This window comes from Callorhinchus milii, unplaced genomic scaffold, assembly GCF_018977255.1.
Source record: "Callorhinchus milii isolate IMCB2004 unplaced genomic scaffold, IMCB_Cmil_1.0 Scaffold4, whole genome shotgun sequence".
Taxonomy (NCBI): Eukaryota; Metazoa; Chordata; class Chondrichthyes; order Chimaeriformes; family Callorhinchidae; genus Callorhinchus; species Callorhinchus milii.
In genome coordinates, this window is record NW_024704745.1 from 299,650 (window position 1) to 318,581 (window position 18,932).

At 52.4% G+C, this 18,932-nt stretch overlaps 1 protein-coding gene across 2 annotated transcripts in view; it reads right to left on the bottom strand.

Moving 5' to 3' along the window:
* The window catches only part of folr (folate receptor), a 33,404-nt gene extending 14,681 nt beyond the window's left edge, over positions 1-18,723 (bottom strand). Inside the window, exon 1 of one of the 2 annotated variants that reach the window (XM_042334679.1) lies at positions 18,677-18,723. Coding sequence is in view for 1 of the 2 variants with exons in the window: in XM_042334678.1 (XP_042190612.1) it covers positions 8,263-8,336 (74 nt within the window). In the remaining variant the exon portion in view is untranslated. Of the gene's footprint in view, positions 1-8,262; positions 8,434-18,676 lie in introns of those variants that run through there. The other variant, XM_042334678.1, reaches the window with a different exon arrangement.
* Between the last annotated feature and the right edge of the window lie 209 nt (positions 18,724-18,932).

Here is an 18,932-nt window from a genome sequence, read left to right on the forward strand (position 1 = left end):
GTGTCTGTACCAGTGTCTGTGTCTGTACCAGTCTCTGTGTCTGTACCTGTGTCTCTGTCTGTACCTGTGTCTGTACCAGTGTCTGTACCAGTGTCTGTACCTGTGTCTGTACCTGTGTCTGTACCAGTGTCTGTACCAGTGTCTGTGTCTGTACCAGTGTCTGTGTCTGTACCCGTGTCTGTACCTGTGTCTGTACCAGTGTCTGTGTCTGTACCTGTGGCTGTACCTGTGTCTGTACCATTGTCTGTACCTGTGTCTGTACCTGTGTCTGTGTCTGTACCTGTGTCTGTACCAATGTCTGTGTCTGTACCTGTGTCTGTACCAGTGTCTGTGTCTGTACCTGTGTCTGTACTGGTGTCTGTGTCAGTACCGGTGTCTGTGTCTGTACCTGTGTCTGTACCGGTGTCTGTGTCTGTACCTGTGTCTTACCAGTGTCTGTACCAGTGTCTGTGTCTGTACCAGTGTCGTGTCTGTACCAGTGTCTGTACCAGTGTCTGTGTCTGTACCAGTGTCTGTACCAGTGTCTGTGTCTGTACCTGTGTCTGTACCAGTGTCTGTGTCTGTACCTGTGTCTGTACCAGTGTCTGTGTCTGTACCAGTGTCTGTACCTGTGTCTGTACCAGTGTCTGTGTCTCTGTCTGTACCAGTGTGTGTGTCTCTTGTCAGTGTCTGTGTCTGTACCTGTGTCTGTACCTGTGTCTGTGTCTCTGTGTGTGTCTGTACCTGTGTCTGTACCAGTGTCTGTGTCTGTACCAGTGTCTCTGTCTGTGTCTGTACCAGTGTCTCTGTCTGTACCAGTGTCTGTGTCTGTACCAGTGTCTGTGTCTGTACCAGTGTCTGTGTCTGTACCAGTGTCTGTACCTGTGTCTGTACCAGTGTCTGTGTCTGTACCAGTGTCTGTGTCTGTACCAGTCTCTGTGTCTGTACCAGTGTCTGTACCAGTGTCTGTGTCTGTACCAGTGTATGTATCTGTACCAGTGTCTGTACCAGTGTCTGTGTCTGTACCAAGTGTCTGTGTCTGTACCTGTGTCTGTACCACTGTCTGTACTCGTGTCTGTGTCTGTACCAGTGTCTGTACCTGTGTCTGTACCAGTGTCTGTGTCTGTACCAGTGTCTGTACCAGTGTCTGTGTCTGTACCAGTGTCTGTACCTGTGTCTGTACCAATGTCTGTGTCTGTACCAGTGTCTGTGTCTGTACCTGTGTCTGTACCAGTGTCTGTGTCTGTACCTGTGCCTGTACCAGTGTCTGTGTCTGTACCTGTGTTTGTACCAGTGTCTATGTCTGCACCAGTGTCTGTACCAGTGTCTGTACCTGTGTCTAAACCAGTGTCTGTACCTGTGTCTGTACAAGTGTCTGTGTCTGTACCTGTGTCTGTACCAGTGTCTGTACCCGTGTCTGTGTCTGTACCAGTGTCTGTACCTGTGTCTGTAACAGTGTCTGTGTCTGTACCTGTGTCTGTACCTGTGTCTGTACCAGTGTCTGTGTCTGTACCTGTGTCTGTACCAGTGTCTGTACCCATGTCTGTGTCTGTACCAGTGTCTGTACCAGTGTCTGTGTCTGTACCAGTGTCTGTACCTGTGTCTGTGTCTGTACCAATGTCTGTGTCTGTACCAGTGTCTGTGTCTGTACCTGTGTCTGTACCTGTGTCTGTACCAGTGTCTGTGTCTGTACCAGTGTCTGTGTCTGTACCAGTGTCTGTACCTGTGTCTGTGTCTGTACAAGTGTCTGTGTCTGTACCTGTGTCTGTACCAGTGTCTGTACCAGTGTCTGTGTCTGTACCAGTGTCTGTACCAGTGTCTGTGTCTGTACCTGTGTCTGTACCAGTGTCTGTGTCTGTACCTGTGTCTGTACCAGTGTCTGTGTCTGTACCAGTGTCTGTACCTGTGTCTGTACCAGTGTCTGTGTCTCTGTCTGTACCAGTGTGTGTGTCTCTTGTCAGTGTCTGTGTCTGTACCTGTGTCTGTACCTGTGTCTGTGTCTCTGTGTGTGTCTGTACCTGTGTCTATACCTGTGTCTGTGTCTGTACCAGTGTCTGTGTCTGTACCTGTGTCTGTACCAGTGTCTGTGTCTGTACCAGTGTCTCTGTCTGTGTCTGTACCAGTTTCTCTGTCTGTACCAGTGTCTGTGTCTGTACCAGTGTCTGTGTCTGTACCAGTGTCTGTGTCTGTACCAGTCTCTGTGTCTGTACCAGTGTCTGTGTCTGTACCAGTGTCTATGTCTGTACCAGTCTCTGTGTCTGTACCAGTGTCTGTACCAGTGTCTGTGTCTGTACCAGTGTCTGTGTCTGTACCAGTGTATGTATCTGTACCAGTGTCTGTACCAGTGTCTGTGTCTGTACCAAGTGTCTGTGTCTGTACCTGTGTCTGTACCACTGTCTGTACTCGCGTCTGTGTCTGTACCAAGTGTCTGTGTCTGTACCAGTGTCTGTACCTGTGTCTGTACCAGTGTCTGTGTCTGTACCAGTGTCTGTACCAGTGTCTGTACCAGTGTCTGTACCTGTGTCTGTACCAATGTCTGTGTCTGTACCAGTGTCTGTGTCTGTACCTGTGTCTGTACCAGTGTCTGTGTCTGTACCAGTGTCTGTGTCTGTACCTGTGTCTGTACCAGTGTCTATGTCTGCACCAGTGTCTGTACCAGTGTCTGTACCTGTGTCTAAACCAGTGTCTGTACCTGTGTCTGTACAAGTGTCTGTGTCTGTACAAGTGTCTGTGTCTGTACCTGTGTCTGTACCAGTGTCTGTACCCGTGTCTGTGTCTGTACCAGTGTCTGTACCTGTGTCTGTAACAGTGTCTGTGTCTGTACCTGTGTCTGTACCTGTGTCTGTACCAGTGTCTGTGTCTGTACCTGTGTCTGTACCAGTGTCTGTACCCATGTCTGTGTCTGTACCAGTGTCTGTACCAGTGTCTGTGTCTGTACCAGTGTCTGTACCTGTGTCTGTGTCTGTACCAGTGTCTGTGTCTGTACCTGTGTCTGTACCTGTGTCTGTACCAGTGTCTGTGTCTGTACCAGTGTCTGTGTCTGTACCAGTGTCTGTACCTGTGTCTGTACCAGTGTCTGTGTCTCTGTCTGTACCAGTGTGTGTGTCTCTTGTCAGTGTCTGTGTCTGTACCTGTGTCTGTACCTGTGTCTGTACCTGTGTCTGTGTCTCTGTGTGTGTCTGTACCTGTGTCTATACCTGTGTCTGTGTCTGTACCAGTGTCTGTGTCTGTACCTGTGTCTGTACCAGTGTCTGTGTCTGTACCAGTGTCTCTGTCTGTGTCTGTACCAGTTTCTCTGTCTGTACCAGTGTCTGTGTCTGTACCAGTGTCTGTGTCTGTACCAGTGTCTGTGTCTGTACCAGTCTCTGTGTCTGTACCAGTTTCTCTGTCTGTACCAGTGTCTGTGTCTGTACCAGTGTCTGTGTCTGTACCAGTGTCTGTGTCTGTACCAGTCTCTGTGTCTGTACCAGTGTCTGTGTCTGTACCAGTGTCTATGTCTGTACCAGTCTCTGTGTCTGTACCAGTGTCTGTACCAGTGTCTGTGTCTGTACCAAGTGTCTGTGTCTGTACCTGTGTCTGTACCACTGTCTGTACTCGCGTCTGTGTCTGTACCAAGTGTCTGTGTCTGTACCAGTGTCTGTACCTGTGTCTGTACCAGTGTCTGTGTCTGTACCAGTGTCTGTACCAGTGTCTGTACCAGTGTCTGTACCTGTGTCTGTACCAATGTCTGTGTCTGTACCAGTGTCTGTGTCTGTACCTGTGTCTGTACCAGTGTCTGTGTCTGTACCAGTGTCTGTGTCTGTACCTGTGTCTGTACCAGTGTCTATGTCTGCACCAGTGTCTGTACCAGTGTCTGTACCTGTGTCTAAACCAGTGTCTGTACCTGTGTCTGTACAAGTGTCTGTGTCTGTACAAGTGTCTGTGTCTGTACCTGTGTCTGTACCAGTGTCTGTACCCGTGTCTGTGTCTGTACCAGTGTCTGTACCTGTGTCTGTAACAGTGTCTGTGTCTGTACCTGTGTCTGTACCTGTGTCTGTACCAGTGTCTGTGTCTGTACCTGTGTCTGTACCAGTGTCTGTACCCATGTCTGTGTCTGTACCAGTGTCTGTACCAGTGTCTGTGTCTGTACCAGTGTCTGTACCTGTGTCTGTGTCTGTACCAGTGTCTGTGTCTGTACCTGTGTCTGTACCTGTGTCTGTACCAGTGTCTGTGTCTGTACCAGTGTCTGTGTCTGTACCAGTGTCTGTACCTGTGTCTGTGTCTGTACAAGTGTCTGTGTCTGTACAAGTGTCTGTGTCTGTACCTGTGTCTGTACCAGTGTCTGTACCAGTGTCTGTGTCTGTACCAGTGTCTGTGTCTGTACCCGTGTCTGTACCAGTGTCTGTACCAGTGTCTGTGTCTGTACCTGTGGCTGTACCTGTGTCTGTACCATTGTCTGTACCTGTGTCTGTACCTGTGTCTGTGTCTGTACCTGTGTCTGTACTGGTGTCTGTGTCTGTACCAGTGTCTGTGTCTGTACCGGTGTCTGTGTCTGTACCTGTGTCTTACCAGTGTCTGTACCAGTGTCTGTGTCTGTACCAGTGTCTGTGTCTGTACTTGTGCCTGTACCAGTGTCTGTGTCTGTACCAGTGTCTGTGTCTGTACCAGTGTCTGTGTCTGTACCAGTGTCTGTACCTGTGTCTGTACCAGTGTCTGTGTCTCTGTCTGTACCAGTGTGTGTGTCTCTTGTCAGTGTCTGTGTCTGTACCTGTGTCTGTACCTGTGTCTGTACCTGTGTCTGTGTCTCTGTGTGTGTCTGTACCTGTGTCTATACCTGTGTCTGTGTCTGTACCAGTGTCTGTGTCTGTACCTGTGTCTGTACCAGTGTCTGTGTCTGTACCAGTGTCTCTGTCTGTGTCTGTACCAGTTTCTCTGTCTGTACCAGTGTCTGTGTCTGTACCAGTGTCTGTGTCTGTACCAGTGTCTGTGTCTGTACCAGTCTCTGTGTCTGTACCAGTGTCTGTGTCTGTACCCGTGTCTGTGTCTGTACCAGTGTCTATGTCTGTACCAGTCTCTGTGTCTGTACCAGTGTCTGTACCTGTGTCTGTACCAATGTCTGTGTCTGTACCAGTGTCTGTACCTGTGTCTGTACCAATGTCTGTGTCTGTACCAGTGTCTGTGTCTGTACCTGTGTCTGTACCAGTGTCTGTGTCTGTACCTGTGTCTGTACCAGTGTCTATGTCTGCACCAGTGTCTGTACCAGTGTCTGTACCTGTGTCTAAACCAGTGTCTGTACCTGTGTCTGTACAAGTGTCTGTGTCTGTACAAGTGTCTGTGTCTGTACCTGTGTCTGTACCAGTGTCTGTACCCGTGTCTGTGTCTGTACCAGTGTCTGTACCTGTGTCTGTAACAGTGTCTGTGTCTGTACCTGTGTCTGTACCTGTGTCTGTACCAGTGTCTGTGTCTGTACCTGTGTCTGTACCAGTGTCTGTACCCATGTCTGTGTCTGTACCAGTGTCTGTACCAGTGTCTGTGTCTGTACCAGTGTCTGTACCTGTGTCTGTGTCTGTACCAATGTCTGTGTCTGTACCAGTGTCTGTGTCTGTACCTGTGTCTGTACCTGTGTCTGTACCAGTGTCTGTGTCTGTACCAGTGTCTGTGTCTGTACCAGTGTCTGTACCTGTGTCTGTGTCTGTACAAGTGTCTGTGTCTGTACAAGTGTCTGTGTCTGTACCTGTGTCTGTACCAGTGTCTGTACCAGTGTCTGTGTCTGTACCAGTGTCTGTGTCTGTACCCGTGTCTGTACCAGTGTCTGTGTCTGTACCAGTGTCTGTGTCTGTACCTGTGGCTGTACCTGTGTCTGTACCTGTGTCTGTGTCTGTACCTGTGTCTGTACCAATGTCTGTGTCTGTACCTGTGTCTGTACCAGTGTCTGTGTCTGTACCTGTGTCTGTACCAGTGTCTGTACCCATGTCTGTGTCTGTACCAGTGTCTGTACCAGTGTCTGTGTCTGTACCAGTGTCTGTACCTGTGTCTGTGTCTGTACCAATGTCTGTGTCTGTACCAGTGTCTGTGTCTGTACCTGTGTCTGTACCTGTGTCTGTACCAGTGTCTGTGTCTGTACCTGTGTCTGTACCAGTGTCTGTGTCTGTACCAGTGTCTGTACCTGTGTCTGTACAAGTGTCTGTGTCTGTACAAGTGTCTGTGTCTGTACCTGTGTCTGTACCAGTGTCTGTACCCGTGTCTGTGTCTGTACCAGTGTCTGTACCTGTGTCTGTACCTGTCTGTACCTGTGTCTGTACCAGTGTCTGTGTCTGTACCTCTGTCTGTACCAGTGTCTGTGTCTGTACCAGTTTCTGTGTCTGTACCTGTATCTGTGTCTGTACCTGTGTCTGTACCAGTGTCTGTACCAGTGTCTGTGTCTGTACCAGTGTCTGTACCTGTGTCTGTGTCTGTACCAGTGTCTGTACCTGTGTCTGTGTCTGTACCAGTGTCTGTACCTGTGTCTGTGTCTGTACCAGTGTCTGTACCTGTGTCTGTACCAATGTCTGTGTCTGTACCTGTGTCTGTACCTGTGTCTGTACCTGTGTCTGTACCAGTGTCTGTGTCTGTACCTGTGTCTGTACCAGTGTCTGTGTCTGTACCAGTGTCTGTACCTGTGTCTGTACCAGTGTCTGTGTCTGTACAAGTGTCTGTACAAGTGTCTGTGTCTGTACAAGTGTCCGTGTCTGTACCTGTGTCTGTACCCGTGTCTGTGTCTGTACCAGTGTCTGTACCTGTGTCTGTAACAGTGTCTGTGTCTGTACCTGTGTCTGTACCAGTGTCTGTACCTGTGCCTGTGTCTGTACCAGTGTCTGTGTCTGTACCTGTGTCTGTACCAGTGTCTGTGTCTGTACCAGTGTCTGTACCTGTGTCTGTACCCGTGTCTGTGTCTGTACCAGTGTCTGTACCTGTGTCTGTACCCGTGTCTGTGTCTGTACCAGTGTCTGTACCTGTGTCTGTACCAGTGTCTGTGTCTGTACCAGTGTCTGTGTCTGTACCAGTGTCTGTACCTGTGTCTGTGTCTGTACCAATGTCTGTGTCTGTACCAGTGTCTGTACCTGTGTCTGTACCTGTGTCTGTACCAGTGTATGTGTCTGTACCAGTGTCTGTGTCTGTACCTGTGTCTGTACCAGTGTCTGTACCTGTGTCTGTGTCTGTACCAATGTCTGTATCTGTACCAGTGTCTGTACCGGTGTCTGTACCTGTGTCTGTACCAGTGTCTGTGTCTGTACCAGTGTCTGTGTCTGTACCAGTGTCTGTGTCTGTACCAGTGTCTGTACCAGTGTCTGTGTCTGTACCTGTGTCTGTACCAGTGTCTGTGTCTGTACCAGTGTCTGTGTCTGTACCAGTGTCTGTACCTGTGTCTGTGTCTGTACCAGTGTCTGTGTCTGTACCTGTGTCTGTACCAGTGTCTGTACCTGTGTCTGTAACAGTGTCTGTACCTGTCTGTACCTGTGTCTGTACCAGTGTCTGTGTCTGTACCTGTGTCTGTACCAGTGTCTGTGTCTGTACCAGTGTCTGTGTCTGTACCAGTGTCTGTACCTGTGTCTGTGTCTGTACCAATGTCTGTGTCTGTACCAGTGTCTGTACCTGTGTCTGTACCTGTGTCTGTACCAGTGTCTGTGTCTGTACCAGTGTCTGTGCCTGTACCTGTGTCTGTACCAGTGTCTGTACCTGTGTCTGTGTCTGTACCAATGTCTGTATCTGTACCAGTGTCTGTACCTGTGTCTGTACCTGTGTCTGTACCAGTGTCTGTGTCTGTACCAGTGTCTGTGTCTGTACCAGTGTCTGTACCTGTGTCTGTGTCTGTACCAGTGTCTGTACCAGTGTCTGTGTCTGTACCTGTGTCTGTACCAGTGTCTGTGTCTGTACCAGTGTCTGTGTCTGTACCAGTGTCTGTACCTGTGTCTGTACCAATGTCTGTGTCTGTACCTGTGTCTGTACCAGTGTCTGTACCAGTGTCTGTGTCTGTACCTGTGTCTGTACCAGTGTCTGTACCAGTGTCTGTGTCTGTACCAGTGTCTGTACCTGTGTCTGTGTCTGTACCAGTGTCTGTGTCTGTACCTGTGTCTGTACCAGTGTCTGTACCAGTGTCTGTGTCTGTACCAGTGTCTGTACCAGTGTCTGTACCAGTGTCTGTGTCTGTACCAGTGTCTGTACCAGTGTCTGTGTCTGTACCAGTGTCTGTACCAGTGTCTGTACCAGTGTCTGTGTCTGTACCAGTGTCTGTACCTGTGTCTGTGTCTGTACCAGTGTCTGTACCTGTGTCTGTGGCTATTCCGGACTCTCCAGAGCCCCACGTGCTGCTCATGAGCCCGACTCCTCCCAGTGCGCATGTGCAGACGCAAAGCACTCTGGGAATTGTAGTTATTTTGTGAAACAAATATAGAAACACCTCCACAGATCCCCTCTCCAAACACACCCCCAAACACACCCCCTCTCCAAACACACCCCCAAACACACCCCCTCTCCAAACACACCCCCAAACACACCCTCTCCAAACACACCCCCAAACACACCCCCTCTCCAAACACACCCCAAACACACCCCCTCTCCAAACACACCCCCAAACACACCCCCTCTCCAAACACACCCCCAAACACACCCCTCTCCAAACACACCCCAAACACACCCCTCTCCAAACACACCCCCAAACACACCCCCTCTCCAAACACACCCCTCCAAACACAAACACCCCCCTCTCCAAACACACCCCCAAACACACCCCCTCTCCAAACACACCCCAAACACACCCCCTCTCCAAACACCCCCCCAAACACACCCCCTCTCCAAACACACCCCCAAACACACCCCCTCTCCAAACACACCCCCAAACACACCCCTTCTCCAAACACACCCCCAAACACACCCCCTCTCCAAACACACCCCCAAACACACCCCCTCTCCAAACACCCCCCCAAACACACCCCCTCTCCAAACACACCCCAAACACACCCCCTCTCCAAACACACCCCCAAACACACCCCTCTCCAAACACACCCCCAAACACACCCCCTCTCCAAACACACCCCCAAAACACACCCCTCTCCAAACACACCCCCTCTCCAAACACACCCCAAACACACCCCCTCTCCAAACACACCCCCAAACACACCCCCTCTCCAAACACACCCCCAAACACACCCCCTCTCCAAACACTCCCCAAACACACCCCCTCTCCAAACACACCCCCTCTCCAAACACACCTCCTCTCCAAACACACCCCCTCTCCAAACACACCCCCAAACACACCCCCTCTCCAAACACACCCCCAAACACACCCCCTCTCCAAACACACCCCCAAACACACCCCTCTAAAACACTCCTCCAAACACACCCCCTCTCCAAACACACCCCCTCTCCAAACACACCTCCTCTCCAAACACACCCCCTCTCCAAACACACCCCCAAACACACCCCCTCTCCAAACACTCCCCCAAACACACCCCTCTCCAAACACACCCCCTCTCCAAACACACCTCCTCTCCAAACACACCCCCTCTCCAAACTGACCCCCTCCAAACACACCCCCTCTCCAAACACACCCCCTCTCCAAACACACCCCCAAACACACCCCCTCTCCAAACACACCCCCAAACACACCCCCTCTCCAAACACACCCCCAACACACCCCCTCTCCAAACACACCCCAAACACACCCCCTCTCCAAACACACCCCCAAACACACCCCCTCTCCAAACACACCCCCAAACACACCCCCTCTCCAACACACCCCCAAACACACCCCCTCTTCAAACACACCCCCAAACACACCCCCTCTCCAAACACACCCCAAACACACCCCCTCTCCAAACACCCCCCAAACACCTCCCCTCTCGAAACACACCCCCAAACACACCCCCTCTCCAAACACACCCCCAAACACACCCTCTCTCCAAACACACCCCCAAACACAGCCCCTCTCCAAACACACCCCTCTCCAAACACCCCCCCCTCTCCAAACACACCCCCAAACACACCCCCTCTCCAAACACACCCCCTCTCCAAACACACCCCTCTCCAAACACATCCCTCTCCAAACACACCCCAAACACACCCCCTCTCGAAACACACTCCCAAACACACCCCCTCTCCAAACACACCCCCAAACACACCCTCTCTCCAAACACACCCCCAAACACACCCCCTCTCCAATCACACCCCCAAACACACCCCCTCTCCAAACACACCCCCAAACACACCCCCTCTCCAAACACACCCCCTCTCCAAACACACCCCCTCTCCAAACACACCCCCTCTCCAACACACCCCCTCTCCAAACACACCCCAAATACACACCCTCTCCAAACACACTCCCAAACACACCCCCCCAAACACACCCCCTCTCCAAACACACCCCCTCTCCAAACACACCCACTCAAACACACCCCCAAACACACCCCCTCAAACACACCCCCTCCAAACACACCCTCTCAAACACACCCCCTCTCCAAACATAACCCCAAACACACCCCCTCTCCAAACACACCCCCAAACACACACTCCCAAACACCCCCCCTCTCCAAACACCTCCCCAAACACACCCCCTCTCCAAACACACCCCAAACACACACCCCCAAACACCCCCCCTCTCCAAACACCCCCCCAAACACACCCCCTCAAACACACACCCCCAAACACACCCCCTCAAACACCACCCCCCAAACACACACCCTCAAACACACCCCCAAACACACACCCTCAAACACACACACCTAAACACACACCCTCAAACACATCCCCTCTCCAAACACACCCCCAAACACAGCCCCTCAAACACACACCCCCAAACACACCCCCTCTCCAAACACCCTCCCTCTCCAAACATACCCCCAAACACACCCCCTCTCCAAACACCCCCCCTCTCCAAACACACCCCCAAACACACCCCCTCTCCAATCACACCCCCAAACACACCCGCTCTCCAAACACACCCCCAAACACACCCCCTCTCCAAACACACCCCCTCTCCAAACACACCCCCAAACACACCCCCTCTCCAAACACACCCCAAATACACCCCCTCTCCAAACACCCCCCCAAACACACCCCCTCAAACACACCCCCTCTCCAAACACCCCCCCAAACACACCCACTCAAACACACCCCCAAACACACACCCTCAAACACACCCCCTCCAAACACACCCTCTCAAACACACCCCCTCTCCAAACATAACCCCAAACACCCCCCCTCTCCAAACACCTCCCCAAACACACCCCCTCTCCAAACACACCCCAAACACACACCCCCAAACACCCCCTCTCCAAACACCCCCCCAAACACACCCCCTCTCCAAACAGACCCCCTCAAACACACCCCCTCTCCAAACACACAACCCAAACACACACCCCCAAACACATAACCCAAACACATCCCCTCTCCAAACACACAACACAAACACACACCCCCAAACACACCCCCAAACACACACCCCAAAACACACCCCCTCTCCAAACACACCCCCTCTCCAAACACACACCCCCAAACACACACCCCCAAACACACCCCCTCTCCAAACACACAACCCAACACACACACCCACAAACACACACCCCCAAACACAGCCCCTCTCCAAACACACAACCCAAACACACCCCCCAAACACACCCCCTCTCCAAACACACAACCCAACCACACCCCCCAAACACACACCCCAAAACACCCCCTCTCCAAACACACACCCCAAACACACACCCCCAAACACACAACCTAAACACACACCCCAAACACCCCCCCAAACACACACCCCCAAACATACACCCCCCAAATGCACCCCCCAAACACACATCCCCAAACACCCCCCCAAACACACACACACTCAAACACCCCCCCAAACACCCCCCTCAAACGCGACCCCCCAAACACCCCCCCAAACACACACCCCCAAACACACACCCCCCCAAACACACACACACACACTCAAACACCCCCCCCAAACATCCCCCCTCAAACACCCCCCCCAAACGCCACCCGCAAACACTCACCCCAAACACAACCCCCAAACACCCCCCTTCAAACACACACCCCGTTCCAAACATCCCCCCTAAATACACACACCCCTAAACCCACCCCCCTTCCAAACACCCACCCCACACACTCCCCCCCCAAACACACACACCCCCAAACACACACACAACCCCACACACCCCATCCAAACACACCAACCCCTCCAAACACCCACCCAACACACACCCCCCTCCAAACACACACACCCCAAAACACACACCCCCTCCAACACACACCCCTCCAAACTCACCGCGCCCAAACACCCCCCCTTCAAACACACCACCCCCCAAACACCCCACCCTTCCAAACACCCCCCCCCAAACACCTCACTCATAACCCCCACAAACACCCCCACCCCTCCCACACCAAACACCACCCACACCAAACACCCCCCACAAACAGCCCCTCACACACACACCCCACACACCCTCACACACCCACCCCGCCCACACACACCCCACACCCACCCCCCCAAACACACACACCCCCCACCCAGCCCCCCCCACACACACCCACACCTAGCCCCCCCTACACACACCCCGTCCCACACCCACCCCTCCCCCCCCACACACACACGCCCACACACACGCCCTCCAACACACATACCCACATACCCGCCCCCACCCACGCCCCCCAAACAGCCCCTCACACACACACCCCACAACCCCCCACACACACCCCCCACCCCCCCCCCACACACACACCCACACCCAGGCCCCCACACACACACCCCACCCCACACCCACATCCCCCCCCTGCACACACACACACCCCACACACACCCCCTCCAACACACACACCCCCACATACCCGCCCCCACACACACCCAAATACCCCCCCAAACACTCCCCCGCCCTCCAAACACATACACCCCAAACACACACCCCCTCCAAACATCCCCCCAAACACCCCCACCCCCACCCCCTCCAAACACACACACCCAAACACACCCCCCCCTCCAAACAACCCCCCCTTCAAACACACCCCCACCAAACACCCCCCGCTCCAACCCCCCAAACACCCCCTCCCTCCAAACACCCCCCCAACACACCCCCCCTTCAAACACACCACCCCCCAAACACCCCCCACAAACACACCTCCCCCCAAACATCCCCCCGCTCCAAACACCCACCTGCAAACACCCCCCCAAACAGCCCCCACACACCCCCAAACCCACACCCCCCACACACACACCCACACCCCCCACACCACCGCGCCCCACACACACCCCACACACTCCCCCCCCACACAACCACCACACACCCGCCCCACACACACCCCCCCCAACCCCCCCCCACCCACACACACCCCACCCACCCACACCCCTCCCGCCCCCCCCACACACCCCCACACACAACCCCTCCAGACCCCCCCCACACACACACCCACACAGCCCCCCACCCACCCCCACACACTTGCTCGCGCACCCCACAAATACACAGTCCACCCACACACACCCCACCCCACACACAGTCCCCCCCACACACACACACCCCAACGCACACACACACCCATACACAGAGACCTACATTCACCCACACACCCAAACCCCACATACAGCCACACAAACCCACACACACTTACCCACACACACACCCACACACACACCCCTCCCACGCACACACACCCCAAACAACCCCCCACACACACCCACACACCTACATACACTCACACACCCCAGATACACACACATACACACACACAGATACACATACATACACACACACATACACACCACACACACACATACACACACACCTACATACACACACAGCCACATACACCCTCACACCCACCCACATACACACACATATACATACACCCACACATACAGATGCATACATACACACACACACATATACACACAAAAACACATAGACACACACATGTATACATATGTACACACACGCAGACACGTACACACAAACATGTGCACACAGACACATATACACACAGGCACATATGTACACACACAGGTACACACGCATGTGGACACGCGCGCATGTGCACATGTACAGACACGTACACACAGACACGTGCACAAGTACGGTCAAACACACGTACACATGTACACACATAATACACGTACACACACAGTCACAGGGAGATGAACAGAGAGAGACATATATAGACAGAAAGACAGACAGAGGCAGGAATGTGCACTCTTTCTCTCTCTTCTTTGAGGGATGAATCCTGCTTACTTAATTCCAGAGAGTATTAGGCGCAAGTTGGCAAGAGCAAAGGCTTAGGAGGAGCCCAGAGTGTACATTGGAGTAACTGCTGGAGTCTAACCAACTAAAACCACTAAGCTTGCCAATGCTATCACTGTCTGGCAAGCTTTCCTGCTGCTTGTCCAGCGAGGACCACCCTACCCGTTTGGGCTGTGGCTGTGGGGTTAACAGGAGCCGAGTGGGATGTCTCCCTGTCCCCGGTGACCGCTCGGCCCTTCCAGGTCCTGCTGATGAGCCCGGCCGGGCTGTGCTGCCATCAGCAGCGAGTGCCCTGGAGTCCTGCGGCCCCTCCCGGCTCAGGAATCGGACTGGAGACCGGCACAGAGGGTTGGGTGGATTCCGATATTTCATTGTCAGGCAGGTCACCTTGGAGCCAGTTCAGCTCTAAGGAGAGCCCGATTGCCTCCCCTTTCCCCTTTAGTCTTGCATTTAATTTCGGGCCCAACACAATCTCAAACTACCGTGGTGCAGTAGTTACTGAATTTTCAGAGCACAAATTGACTGCCGAATTTGCTTACAAATTAGCAGTCAGTAACTACACTTTACAGTGAATTCTGTGAAGCACTTTGAGCTGTCTCGATGACATGATAAGGTGCAATGTCAGCCTGATAAAGTGCTTCCCCCCAGGGCACAGTGCAGAGAAAGGCTCCATAACACGCAATCTTTGGCCTTCTGAACTGCCATCAATCATAAAACGATTTATAGATGTGGAAGATCAACCTTTCAAATGCTTATGTAACTGCAGAGCATCGTCACTGTGGGATAGAGATTTACTGTCTCTGACCCACACTGACACTGACCTGGGGGTGTGGACACACAGTGTAGAGGAGCTTTACTGTGTCTCTAACCCTGACCTGGGAGCGTGGACTCACAGTGTAGAGGGAACTTCGGTGTGTCTAACCCTGACCTGGGAGAGTGGACTCACAGTGTAGAGGGAACTTTGTTCAGGTGGACATTAAAGATCCCTTAGCGCCATTCCAAAAGAGAAGAGAGTCTCTCTCTCCCAGTGTCCTGGCCAACAATCCCCGAGATAACTGTCCAATAACTGCCCAGTTATTTCTTGGCTATTTATGGGACATTGCTGTAAGCAAACTGGTTGCCATGTTCGCCTACAAAACGGTTATTATACTTAACAGTTAATTCCATGAAGCACTTTGAGATATTTTGATGACTTGATTGTATCAGTTAATAACTATCCCCAGAGCCTGGACTTTGCCTGCCGTCTCCTGAGAGCATCTCAATTACAAAGATTTAATAATAATAATAATAACAATAATAATCCTTGCATTTGATTTTCACGTGTTATAGACGTCCCAAAGCGCTTCACAGAACACACTGTAAAGTGAATTGACTGTATATTTGTGGGCGAACGCGGCAGCCAATTGCGCACAGCAATGTCCCACAAACAGTCGTAGATTGAAAATGACCAATTTATTATTGTTTTTGGTTTGGGAGGGATTATTATTAGGCTCTGTGTGGAGTAAGGAAACTTGCCCAAGGTTTCGCCCTCTGCCTGGAATTGAACTCAGGTCTCTCACTTGCAAAGCGAGTGCTCTAACCACTGAGCTACAGGACTCCACAATAATAATCCTTACACCAAGGTATACTGTAAAGTGTATATTTTGTGGGTGAAACACAGCAGTTCCCATAAACAGTCGTAGATTGAGTGACCACGTTTTTTTGGAGGAATTATTACCCCCAGAAAGTGATCCGCCAATCGACTAACAACAGGTTCCTACTTACTGCTAAGTAAACAAAGGCGTGTGAAGTAAGGAAACTTGACCATCGTTTCGCCCTGCCCGGGAATCGAACCAAGGTCCTCTGGCTTGTGAGGCGAGTGCTCTAACCACTGAGCTCCAGAACTCCACCTAACAAGCTTTTCCCACTGGAGCTGAGGTTAAGATTGAGATCTTCAACATCACAAAGGTTATGGTGGGGAGTGGGAATGAGGGAAAGTGGGGTTGGATTAGGGATGGGGCAGTGAGATTAGGTCAGTTGGACTGGTGAGGGGCGTGCACTAGGACGCTACTCAGTGTGAGGAGCGCTATATTGTGGAGTCCAAGCTCAGTGGTTAGTGCGTTCGCCTCACAAACGAGAGGATCCGGGTTTGATTCCCGGGCAGGGAGAAACTGTAGTTTCCTTATTCCACACATCTCTGTTTACCCGGCAGTAAATAAGAATCCAGTTGTTAGTCGATTGGAGGATTACTTTTCCAGGAGTAATAATCCCTTCAAAAAAATTTAAAATAATTTGGTTCTTTTAATCCACGACCGTTTGTGGGGACGCTGCTGTGTGCAATTGGCTGCTGCGTTTTGCTCACAAAATATACAGTCAATACACTTTATAGTTTATTCTGTGAAGTGCTTTGAGTCGTCTTAAAGACATGATGAGGCGCTGTATCAAATGCAAGGATTATAGGATTAATGTCTCTCTTGTGTAAGATTGTGTCCTTGTCTTTACCCTCTCCAGCGAGCTCCCACCGTGCTGTCGCAGGCTCCGTGCCTGGCTCACTACTATCTCAATGTTCCGACCTTGACCACTTATTACCAGTTGTTTATAACAAAGTGTTTTGCTCACAGTTATCTGGTGTGAAATGTGCTGACACACATTTTACTTGTTAATGTTTCATTCTGAGGGAAGAGAGAGAGAGTGCTGGTAACGCAGCCCCCAAGAGACAGCTCAGCATCTCATCAGTTTCTGTCCTGTCTTCCCTTCCCCTCTCCTCCATAGTTCTCATACTGTCCCACCTCTCACACACGCGCACACCACCTCTCACACACACACCTCTCACACACACACCATCTCTCACACACACATCTCACACACACACACCATCTCTCACACACACCTCACACACACCATCTCTCACACACACATCTCATGCACACATGCACACATTGTCTCTCACACATACACACCGCCTCTCTCACATACACACACATACCGTCTCACACACATACACACCACCTCTCACACACACACACACACCACCTCACACACACGCACCGTCTCTCATATTACAAATTACATTTGTATAGCGCCTTTCACACCGGGAGGCTGTCCCAAGGCGCTGGATAGAGTTTCAGATCCGAGCTGAGGGTCAGGGTCAAGGAGGGTGGAGGGCGGGGGTTAATAGGGAGATCGAAAGCACGGTCAAAGAGGAGGGTCTTGAGATGGGTCTTGAAGGAGGTGAGGCAGGGGGTGAGATGGAGGGACTGCGGGATGGAGTTCCAGAGGGTGGGGGCAGAGTGGCAGAAGGCCCCCCCAATGGTGGGGCGAGAGAGGCGGGAGACGTGAAGGATGGTAGGGGGGGTTAGGAGGTGACAGAGGTCGGGGGGAGCAAGACCATGGAGGGTTTTGAAGGTGAGGACCAGTATCCTCTGTGTGATGGAAGCCAGTGGAGTCGGGCGAGGATGGCGGTGATGGCGTCGCGGAGCCGGTGCGGGAGAGGACACGAGCTGCGGAGTTCTGGATGACCGGCAGCCCGTGGAGGGAGGAGATGGGGGGGACCACGTTGGCGCAGGTTGTGGTGGAGGTGTGTGTGAGGGTCTCGGGGGCTGCGGTGGGAGACAGTGGCGGAGCCGGTGATGTTGCAGAGGTGGGGAAGGCAGAGCGGGACATGGCGCGGATGTGGGGTAGGAAGGATAGTTGAGGGTCAAACAAGACCCCAAGGCTCTGGACTGGCGGAGGGAGGGCGGGGGTGGCCCGGGGATGGTGATGCTGTCAGTGTCTGAGGTGTGGAGGCGCTGACGGAGCCAATCAGGAGCCTCGGTCTTGTTGACGTACAACTGAAGAAAGTTAGCTCTCATCCAGGACTTGATGTCTGACAGACAACTTCCCGCACACCCTCCACACCTCTCTCACAAACAGCCTTTCACACACACAGCCTGTCTCTGTATCTCTGCAGAGCCCTGTAGCTCTGTGGTTACAGCACTTGACTCTCAAGCAAGAAAACCTGGCTCTCCATCCCCCAGAGGATCGAGTTCAAGATCCTCGTCCTCACCTTTAAGGCCATCGATGGCCTCGCCCCCTCCTCCCTCTCTGACCTGCTGTCTCCCTACCAACCTGCCCACTCCCTCCGTCCAGTGGGCTCCGGCTGCTCCATATCTCCCGCCCAACCCGCCCTACCATCGGTGGCCGGGCTTTCAGCCTCTCTGCCCCCACACTCTGGAACTCCATCCCATGGTCCCTTGGCCTCGCGTCTCCCTCACCTCCTTCAAGGCCGGTCTCAAGACCCTTCTCTTCAACCGTGCCTTTGGTCTCCGTCCCACCTCTCTGCCTTCCCTCACCCCTATACCACCCCTCCCCCATGCTCAGGCCCCGACCCTGATTGTTCAGCATTTTGGGACGTCCTCCCGACATGAAAGGCGCTCTATAAATGTCATTTTGTTGTTGTTGTTGGGTTCCAAGGCAAAATGTTGGTCAAGTTTACTTACATTACGCGTCTGTTTGCCTCGCAGTAAGAAGAAACCCAGTTGTTAGTTGGTTGGCAGATCGCTTTCCAGGGATAATAATCCCTTAAAAAAAAATTAAGTCACTCAGTCCACAACTGTTTGTGGTACACTTCTGTGAGCAATTGGCTGCCGCATTTCATCCACAAAATTCAGTCAATTCACTTTACAGTATATTCTGTGAAGCACTTTGAGATGTCTCGAAGATGTGATAAGGTGCGCGCACACACATCCTCTCCGC